Here is a 10,422-nt window from a genome sequence, read left to right as displayed (position 1 = left end):
AAAGGTGAAAAAGATTGATAATATCAAGGGTGGTTGAACATATGGTGGAAACAGCATGTTGTGAGACAGCAAATTAGTACAACCTTTTGGGTGGTAATTTAGCAAAATTTATTGTATCTATAAAATGTTGAGATATGCATATTTTGAGCCAGCAGTTCCTTTTCTGGGAATTTATCCTATTAAAATATATCCAAGTGCAAAAGGATCTTGCATTAGTATTGGAAGGTAAGGAATTTGCAATGTCTGTCAGTACAGCTTTGCCTCAAGGAGCAGAATACTTTATAGCCATTAAAAAGAATGAGGATGGGGGCTCCTGGGTGGCTCAGTCGGTTGAGCGTCCGACTTCAACTCAGGTCACGATCTCACGGTCCGTGAGTTCGAGCCCCACATCGGGCTCTGGGCTGATGGCCCAGAGCCTGGAGCCTGCTTCCGATTCTGTGTCTCCCTCTCTTTCTGCTCCTCCCCCGTTCATGCTCTGTCTCTCTCTGTCTCAAAAATAAATAAACGTTAAAAAAAAAAAATTAAAAAAAAAAAAAAAGAATGAGGATGTTGTTTGTTTTATTAGGAAACAAAAGCAAGGTATAGACCATTCTTCCATTCAGCACTTATTTCTTAGGCTAGGCATTGTGCTAGATACTGAGAATACAAGAGTGAAAGTAGACAGGTATGATCCTAGCCCTAGTAAAGCATGCAATATGTATCCTATTAGTCCATTTTCTTAAAAATTTAAAATAAATATTAAAATATGCACACACTTACATAAAAGCCAGAAAGATAAAACTAAATTACTAGCAATTTTTATTTTAGGAGTTAGGATTATGGGGGACTTTTGGTTTTATACATATATTATTTGTATTTTTTAATTAGCATATATTGTTTGTGTAATCAGACAAAATGATAAGCCCTTTCATGATTTTTGTTGTCCTTATTAGAAAGTGGATATCATTCGAGGCCTTTCACAATCTGATCCCAACCACTTTTTCCCTATCTTTGTTTCTCAGATGTTCCCAAACACATCCCTGAGAGCTCTTATTATCCACTGTGGACTTTCACACCTCTACCTTTTTGCTTTTGTTTTCAGTTTCAACCAGAAAGCATCCTATTCCTCCTTCAAGGTCCTGCTCAAATTTTACCCTTTGTGAAGTCCTTCCTGATTAGACTCAAAACAAATGGCTTTCTCCACTGTTATCCTTCAGCATGTATTTTCTTAAATCAAGGAATAATTTACATATGATAAAATGCACAGATTTAGAGTATACAATTGGATGAGTTTTGACAAACGGATACACCTATTTGGTAAACACCACATCTATCAAGATATAGAACATTGCCTTTCCCCAGGTGGTTTCCTCATGCTCCTTTCTAGTCTGTTCACCCCAGAGGTAATTGCCAGTTACAACTTCTATCGCCGTTGATTAGTTTCACTTGTTTTGAACTTCATATAAATGGAATAACACTAAATGTACTCTTTTGTGTCTGACTTCTTTCATCCAACATAATTTTCTGAAACTGATCCATGTTTTTGTGTGTATCAGTAATTTATAACTTTTTGCTAAATACCATTCCATCTTTTGGATATACAATTTGTTTATCCATTCTTCTGTTGATAGGTACATAGTATTCTTTTCATATTACTGTTCTGTATATTATGTTTAGTGTTTTCTGCTTGCTTCCCCAAAAGACACTGTGATACCAGTTATCACTGAATATAGGAACTCTATCTAAATCATGTTTGAATCTCCATCACTTAATCTATGCTTAGCAGACCGTAGTTATTCATTAAATTTTTGCTTTTGAATAAGGAGGTGTGAGAAAGGAAGGCAGTTGGAAATTACTTTGAATGATAGAGGAGAGATCAAGGAAAATGCTGTTCTGACAAAATGTGTGAGGTTTTCCACACGAAGCAATTCTCCAGTTCTCAGTGGACACTGTGTAGGTGTTCTATAATTTAACTCATTTCTAACTAACTCCCCAGACCCACAGGTTAAAGGCTCAATCCCACAAGACTGCCCCCACTTCAAACACCAGTTTATCTGACACCAGTTTGTCCCAGATTGTCACTTGTACTTCTGACCAGGTATAAGTTGTAAGTTTCCATGTCTCCCTTCTCAGGTCTGACAATTTGCTGGAACAGCTCACAAAACTCAGGGAAACATTTACTTATATTGACTGCCTTATTATAAAGGATATTACAAAGAATACAGATGAACAGCCAGATAGAGAGGTACATAGGTCAAGGTGTGGGGGAGGGGCACAGAGCTTCCGTGTCCTCACTGGGTGTACCACCTTCCCAGCACCTCCAGGTGTTGGAAGCTCTCTGCACCCCATGGTTTAGAGTTTCTGTGGAGGTCCCATTCTATAGGTATGATTGATTAAGTCATTGGCTATTGGTGATTGAACTCAATTCCCAGTACTCCGCTGGAGGTCAGAGGATAGGGCTGAAAGTTCCAACCTTCTAATCACATGGCTGGTTCCTCCGGCAACCTGCGTCCCATCCTCCAAGCATCACCTCTTTAGCATAAATTTAGGTATGGCTTAAAGGGGCTTATTATGAATAACATTTGGGATCTCTGTACCAGGAACTGGGAACAAAGACCAAACACATATTTATTATTATATTACAGTATCACAGGAGATTAATCCAGATTTCACCCAGTGGCTAAGAGAAGGTGATAAGCTCCAAAGCATGCTTGTCCAACTCCATGAAAGATTGTACGTTATTTAAGAAAACTTTTTTTTAAAATTTTTTTAAATGTTTATTTTTGAGAGAGTGACAGAGCGTAAGCAGGGGAGGGCAGAGAAAGAGAGGGAGACAGAGAAGCCAAAGCAGGCTCAAGGCTCTGCACTGTCAGCACAGAGCCGGACACGGGGCTCAAAACCAGGAACCATGAGATCATGACCTGAGCCAAAGTTGGACACTTAACCGACTGAGCCACCCAGGTGTCCCAGGAAAACTTTTCAAATGGTTATGTGTTGGGTGGCTGGGAAGGAAGGAAACTAAGGTGCATGAGAACTATTGTTGGATGTCTAGGTATCTTGGGAAACTAGTTTCAGCAGACGAATGAACTGGTTATATTACCTGACTCACCAGGAGAGTCTTTGCTTCTTGTAGAGAAGGTAGTAGACCCTGTCATCACTGACAACAAAGTTCCTATAGAGGTCTGCATCTGTCCTTGAACCTGTGGCCCTGTGTTTGTTGTTTTCATTGCAGGTAATTAAAAGTTAATATTTGATACTAGTGAACTCAAGCAGAAACAATGACTTTGACTTCCAGTATCAAGAGGTCATAGCTGGTCATGTGAATAGAGAGCACACTTCTTCCTGGGCTCCCACCCACAGGGTGGGTCCCAGGGAAGGTGCCAGTCCTGGGCAGGCTTCTTCTAGATGGACCAGGAGGATAAGCTCTCAATGGAAACTCCAGGACAGGGCAGGGTGTCATTTGGCTGTGTGTGGGCACATATTTAAAGTGTAAAATTTGACCAGTCTTGACCTATGCGGAGAAACCATCACCGCAAACAGGATAATGAACGTATCCATCACCTCACCAGTTTCTGGTACCCCTTTGTAATCCCTTCATCCCCCACCTTCCACCCCCACCTCATCCCTAGGCGACAACTGATCTGCTATCACTATAGTTTATTTTGCACTTTTTAGAATTTTATACAAATGGAATTAAAGTGTGTGTGTGTGTGTGTGTGTATGTGTGTGTGTGTGCATGTGCACACGTGTGTATTTATTCCTTCTCTCCAGTTCAGCCGTCAGATAGAGAAAGTTCAATGAATGCATCCTTGGGACACATTTGGTTTGCAGAAGTAAGAGGTGAGGGTTACATCCCAGGAGCTGTGCTGACTCCTTTTTCGACTTGCAGTTGGCAACCTTTGGACCGACTTTTCCTGAACAGAGGCCAGAGGTTAATATGACCAAGCAGAGTGGAGGCAGGAGGTGGTTGTTGACTTTCCAGAAATTGTTGGCACAAATGCCTTTATTTCCTTTAGCCTTTGCGGCTTTATGAGGTTGTGGCATGATTGAGATAAGCGTAGTACGTTCTATTATAAGAAGGTGTTTTCATGTCACTGGAGCTGCGAAGGGCAGACCGTACTGTCACTGCAGATCCTAGAGCTGCAGGAGCTGTGTCAACTTAGCCCAGAGCAAGAGCCCTGGTTTGATTTCCTACTTACAAGGGCAGTGTTTCCTCTTTTCCTGGGTTGTGAGATAATGGAGTGAAGGTACGTTCAGTCTAGGATATACAGGTGGGAGACTTACTGAAGCCTCCCTGGTTGACCTGCAGTCATAACAATATGCTGACCTGGTTGCAATGATTTGTTTATGATGAATAATTCTATTACAAGGCACTGTGGCCCTTATCCCTACCCATTCAATATAAAACAAAAAGGGACAGGTAGAGCATGGGGCCCCTCCTCTCCAGCACTGTCTGGGCCTTATGCCTTCTCTCCCACCCTCTCGTAGTGGAGTCTGAGCCAGATGACCATAGAGGATCATGCACTCCTGCCAGGCTGTGTACAATGTGGACATAGATGGCAATGCCAGAATGTGCGGTGGGCACCTCTGCTTCTCAGCAGGCCTCTCCAGAGGTCTCCTTTCCTCTTGTCTCAAGACTTCTCCCCACACCTGAATGGAAGGCAACTTACAGCCCCTTCCACTATGAGGGGCCAGGCCCAGCTGACAGTTCAAGGAACTCAGGTTTCAGGCATTTGCTCTCTTCAGGCTGGCCAGGACTGGAAGAGTGGAGACAAAGCAGCAATGTTGGGACTCTGAGATCAGGAAGAGGATGTTGCCGGGGAGGTGGGGGGGCGGGGGTGGGAAGAGGGGAGTTAGCACCTGGCACTTGGCCAGGGAAGTGCAGCAAGGTCCCCTAACAGGTTAACCAGGCATCTTTGTGCCTTTAGCTCAAACTCCTGCAAAGTCACCAGAATGCCCTAGATCGAGTCACTACTGAGCACCTGGACCCCAGGGCCTGGCCAGGGGACATTGCCAGGGTGAGGAGGGCTGGGAGCCCCCATGGAGCTACAAGAAGAGGTGTGAGGGAAAGGAGATCTATGCCTAAGGTCTGCTGCTCTGTTCACCTTGTCCTGATTTTCTGTCTGCCCTCTTTTCTTCTGTCGTCCATATCCACCCACCTGGATTCCCCCATTTTCTATCTCTCATCCCCCATCCCTTGCCCCTCAAAACTTTGTTCTTAGGTTGATTTTGCATGAAAGTTCTCTAGGTTTAACTCTCACAAAGGGTATGTCCCAGGAGGTGAGCGGTCCATATCTGCACAGTGGTTGTGCTGGCCTCTGGCCATATGTGGCTACTGAGCACTTAGGATGTGTCTAATGAAACTGAGAAAAAACTTGATGTATTTTCCTTTTTTTTTTTTTAATGTGTATTTTTGAGAGAAAGAAAGAGAACAAGTGGAGGAGGGAGAGAGGGGAACAGAGGATCTGAAGCTGGCTCTGTGCTGACAGCAGAGAGCCTGATGCAGGACTTGAACTCTCAAACCACGAGATGACCTTAGCCAAAGACACTTAACCAGCTGAGCCACCGAGGTGCCCCTGATTTATTTTACTTTAATCACTTTAAATTTAAAAGCCGATAATTGATTCAGTTGTTGGGAAAACTTTTAAGTGTGTTTGGAGCAACTCCTGGCATGTGAATCTGCTTTTTCAACTGTAATTTTGTCAAATCTAAATACAGATCAAATATTTTCAATGAAAGTTCAGCATCTGAATCAAGATGTGCTATAAATGTAAAAATACACACTAGGTTTCAAAGACTTACTACAGGAAAAAAGAATGAAAATGACCTCATATCAAAATATTGATTACAAAGTGTAGTGTTTTGGACCCACTTTTTTCCTTTTGGGAGGTGTGGCTACTGTGAATGTTCATGTGTCTTGCATTATGTTGTCTTGTATTCTGTTGGGCTTTGTGCTCCAGAATGTCCATATAGCTGGATTTACAAGAGGAGGTAATGGCCAACCTGAAGAAGGACTTGAGTGTCACCTGGCATCCCATGGCTCTTGCCACCTCACATCCCTGATCATCAACCCTGATGAATCTTGAGTTAAGGGAATGGGGAGAGAGGCTATGGAGAGACGAGGGAGATGATTTTTGTTGCTCGCCCCAGCCTCCCCTCCCCTGTCACCCCAGCCCCAATGGGAATGAGAGTCACAGGCACTCCGTGTATGCCTCGCTTCACCTGTCCTCACCCCAGAAGGATGCTAAAGGGCCAAACTGAAGAATCCCTGTGTTCTGACCAAGAGACCATCAGAACCTGGAGGGTTCTATTCTAAAGTGTTTCTATTCTAAAGCTGGGTCCACTGTTTTATCACCTACTGGAGCAAAATTACCCTTGGACAGTTCATGTATTTCCATCCTTGGGCAACTAAAGTGAAGACTGGAAGCTTTTCTAAATAACTCAAACAATTTTGTAACCGGTACAAGACTGCCTCTTTTAGCAAACCAGAATATGAAATCTGGAATTAGATAAAAATTATATGGAAGGCGATAGCATGTTTTGAAAAAAAAAAATCCAAAATAGGTAGCAGGCAAGCTAAAGGCTACCAACCTACTAAGTGCAGTAGCTACTAAGACCCATTCTCTATATTCATGTCACTTTGGTTAGGAATGCCTCCCTCTTTCCATCCATCTGTTCAAATGTGACATATTCTTTAAGGCACAGCTCAGATACCCGCTTCTCTCTGAGCGTTTCCCTGATTATTCTAAACTTCCCAGCTGTACTCCCTAAGCAGCTGTGTGATCCTAGGACTTTACTGCACATACCATAGGCCTCCTTCCTCAGTAAAATGATTAAATACATCAGTGTATTTTCCTTTGGAGCAGGGTTCTAAGACCTGGATGCAGGTGACATCATTATGATCAGTTACATGTCACCATAGACCAGGAACTACAAAGTGCTTTGCCAACAGTAATGCTTAGCCTCACCTCCAAAAAATCAGTCTGATGTGAAAAACATTTTATTTATAATTTCTCATATTTATAGTTTAGGTCTTCATTACAATCATTCTTACAATAAATACAGAAGTGCTAAACGTCATCATCACAGTGGCCCATGATCCATCCATGACGCAGGAATGGAGGGGTGCTGCAGACCCCACTGCTCCCCAGCGGTGCTCAGGAGGACTTTAGAGAGTTTAGCAAAGGGGAGAAGAATCTAAGGTCTGAACTTGAAATAGGATTAATAGTCAATGCAGCAAAATCCTAGAATGTCTATTAAGGAAACAAGTATAAGTTACTGTTTTTACCAGATGGCACTAAAGAAACAGAATACAGAAACTCAGGTTATCCGTTGGTGAAGCAAAGAAGCCAGGGCCTTCCGTGTGTCCCTTTCCCAGTCTGTGCCTGGTTTTTGTGATCTCTACCTGCTGTGCACCCAGCACAGCACTGGGGCCCTTCACCAGGTGCATGGGAGACAGAGGAGTGTCACACACCACAGTCTGGGTTCCTGTAGTGGCCACTGGTGTCAGTGGAATGAGAGAGAATCTGAAGAAAGGCTTCCCAATTCCAAAGCTGCTGGGTCCTCAGAGGTCTCATAATGATTCACATGGAAGTTGACAGTGTTGATTCTTGGAGCCTTCTGCCTGCCTCCCTAGCATTGCTTTATCTCAGCCACAGGGCAGGAAAAAATGCCAGTTTTCATGGCTCAGTAGATCTCCCTTTCTTTGAGCAGCTGTCATGCCAGGTATGATGATCTCTTTGTTCTCTTACAAAATTTGTTCAAAAAAGGTATAGAGAGACATTCCCATGGCTCTGGAGTGGTTTATGTTGGTTTCTGATGGACAACTTTGGGCCAAGGCCAAGAAAGCATCCCCTAAGTCACATTGCTCTGTCATGAGGGCTGTCCCTACTGTCATTTGATCAGCATCAGGCATGCTAATGGCAAGGTTGGGATGCTGCCCCAGGCTCCAAAGCTGTCAGAGTTCTCATCCACACACATCTGAGTGTCCATTAGGTCTTTCATAACTTTGTTTAGCAAACTAGCTACAAAGCCGCAGGGCTTGCCATCGCTACAAAAAGTCATGACAGTAGAAAAGGGAAAAGACTTCTCAGAGTCAGAGAGAGGAGTAGAAGGAAAAAGGTGTTATAAAGAAATCTGTGCTTTGATAGGACATTCCATGCTGTCAAAATGAGACCAGGAATCAGAAAGCTGTCTGTGAACTGCAAGGTGCTGGCCATGAGAGGTTGGTGCTGGAAGCTCCTTCTCAGTCATGGAACTAACTGATCTCCATGGGGCTCTTACATCTAGGAAAGAGTTAAGTCTTTTCAGAAACTGCGACTTGAGTGGAAGACCATGAAGAATCTTTGTAACATTCCATTATTATTGGTCCCTAAATACCGTGGTGCCCCCACCCTGCACAGATAACTTCCCGCTTTCATATCTCGAAAACAGATTTTAACCAAGCCCCCCCCCCCAGATTTTAACTCAATATTCCCCAAGTCAGAGAAGTAAGAAGTCCCCATTCCATCCAGCTAGGCACTAGAGATACCACAGAAGTGGCAGAAATGAAATTTGGGCAAAAGAGATGAAGCTCTTCAATCGTTTTGCATCTGCCCGTTTCCTGTAGAATCAAAAGCAGTTTGAGTCATCTCAGAACTCATGTCTAGGAGAGAGAAAGCAACAACACATTTTCAAGGAATAGCCTAATCATGTATAAAGTGTGTGGAGTACAAAGCATAACTGCCCCACCTACAGGAGTCTGGGCTTGACCTTAATATTCTGTCCTTCTCACACTTATGGCTTGACAGACAACTTCTGACTCCAAAGTGAGGTTCCTCCAGACCTTAGGTGTCTTCTCATTCTCTCCCTCTCAGGTCCCTTCACTATATTTGAACCAAAGTACAGGACTTTGGAAATGCCTCTACTCTGTTTCAAAGAATCTCTCTTGTTTTCTTTTGTCTCTGATACCTTGACCCTTCCTGAATCATTCTTCCTTCCAATTGTAAGGTCAGACCAAAGCTTTTGTCATAGCAGGAGGAAATCAGAGGAGAACAACAACCCCTTCCCTGAGGAAAGAAACTGAGTCTCAAAAGCAAATCCTAAGCAGAGAGTGCACATCCAGGTCTGGAAGCTTCGACAAGAAGCAGGATTTCCAGGATCCTTGAAATCACACTCAGGTGAATCCCTGGGTCAGAGTGTTTTGTGCCCCCAGAATCCAGACACCTTAATGGTCCACACAGCTGAAGCAGACTCAGAGTTTCTGCCTCCTTGGTGAGTTATTCCCATCCATGCATCGCACTGGCCGGTGGCCGTTGCATCAGGATGGCAGGGCACCCACCGCGAAGCGCCCCCATGGGTCTGGAGTGTTTGTGGGTTGAACGTCAGAGAACCTCAGCTATTTCAAGTGTCTAGGGAGCCACATTGTATAGTGTCCAAACCAAAGTCCTTCCTTGGACGTGCCTGGGAGTTCTGGGGCCTCAGGCATGAGCTTCGGTCTCCTTCTTGATGGCCGGTTTGTAAATGACTCCTTTGTTGTCACCTTTTTTGCTACTGGAACAGGAAGAACACACATTTAGTCTCAGTTAAAGAGAAGAGACAGGCAGAGAGTAGTCTGACTCAGCTATGAAAGAAGATGAACTTTAGGGGTCAGATTCCTTTCTTAGGTACCTTTCCCCAGTTCTGTCACTCTTGGGAGGAATGCCCCCAAATAAAGCATCAACCAAAAAGGAATCTCATCTGAAGAGCTTGTTTAAATGTAGACTTTTTTTGAGCCCAACCATCAGAGACTGATTCAGTCTGGAGTGGGGCCCAGGAATCTGCAACTCTTCTCTTTTAACAGCTGCATTTTGAAGAAGGTCTCATGACTACCCTGACTTCAAACCTTTGATTGTGTATAACAAAGCTCCTGGAAACTTTTGTTACAAATGCCAGAAGAAATAGATTTTATAAAAACCAAATGACAACAAAAACATGAGCAAAGGGCATTAATAGCTAATGTGAGTGATGAATCAAATTTTCCTTCTTTTTTCTTTTTGGGTTCAGAGAAGAAACAGAGACAGCCTTGCAGCTTGTATTTAGCCAAATGGGGCCTCCCGCGCCCCAGTCGAGAGACTTGTCTCTTGTCTAAGGTGTTAGCTGGTGCAGCAAGGCTGGCAGACACACCTCCAGCTCTGAGCATAAGGATCCTTAAATGACCAGCATCTCCGGCAGAGGATGCGAGGGGCAATTGTGTTCTGGAAACAGCACCCGTAGGATAAGTGTTGGTACAGGTGACAGGGGCCCTTCGTTCTGCAGGCTGCCTTTCCAGACAGATCAATCCTCATGGACAAATAAGCTACCCACTCTCATTTAGAACCAAAACCAGCTCCTACCTCTTCTTTCTTCTGAAAAGCCAAATGGACACTGCCAGGACAACGCAGATGCCAAGAACGCCAGCCAGGGCCACTGAAAGGATGATGCCTG

At 43.8% G+C, this 10,422-nt stretch overlaps 2 protein-coding genes across 10 annotated transcripts in view; one reads left to right on the top strand and one right to left on the bottom strand.

Annotated features, from left to right (window-relative positions):
* The window catches only part of APH1B (aph-1 homolog B, gamma-secretase subunit), a 140,097-nt gene that overhangs the window by 52,154 nt on the left and 77,521 nt on the right, over positions 1-10,422 (top strand). The gene's annotated exons all lie outside the window — the stretch shown is intronic.
* CA12 (carbonic anhydrase 12) overlaps positions 6,964-10,422 on the bottom strand; it is a 51,477-nt gene continuing 48,018 nt past the window's right edge. For 2 of the 4 annotated variants that reach the window (XM_058737474.1, XM_058737477.1), the window contains 2 exons: positions 10,332-10,419; positions 6,964-9,507 (listed from right to left, as the gene is read on the bottom strand). In XM_058737474.1, the coding sequence (XP_058593457.1) occupies positions 9,438-9,507; positions 10,332-10,419 (158 nt within the window). In that variant the 3' untranslated portion in view covers positions 6,964-9,437. Of the gene's footprint in view, positions 9,511-10,331; positions 10,420-10,422 lie in introns of all 4 variants that reach the window. The other 2 variants (XM_058737473.1, XM_058737475.1) reach the window with 1 other exon arrangement.

The sequence above is a fragment of the Neofelis nebulosa genome, chromosome 7 (assembly GCF_028018385.1).
Source record: "Neofelis nebulosa isolate mNeoNeb1 chromosome 7, mNeoNeb1.pri, whole genome shotgun sequence".
In the NCBI taxonomy this organism is placed as follows: domain Eukaryota; kingdom Metazoa; phylum Chordata; class Mammalia; order Carnivora; family Felidae; genus Neofelis; species Neofelis nebulosa.
This window is presented reverse-complemented; position numbering and strand designations above follow the sequence as displayed.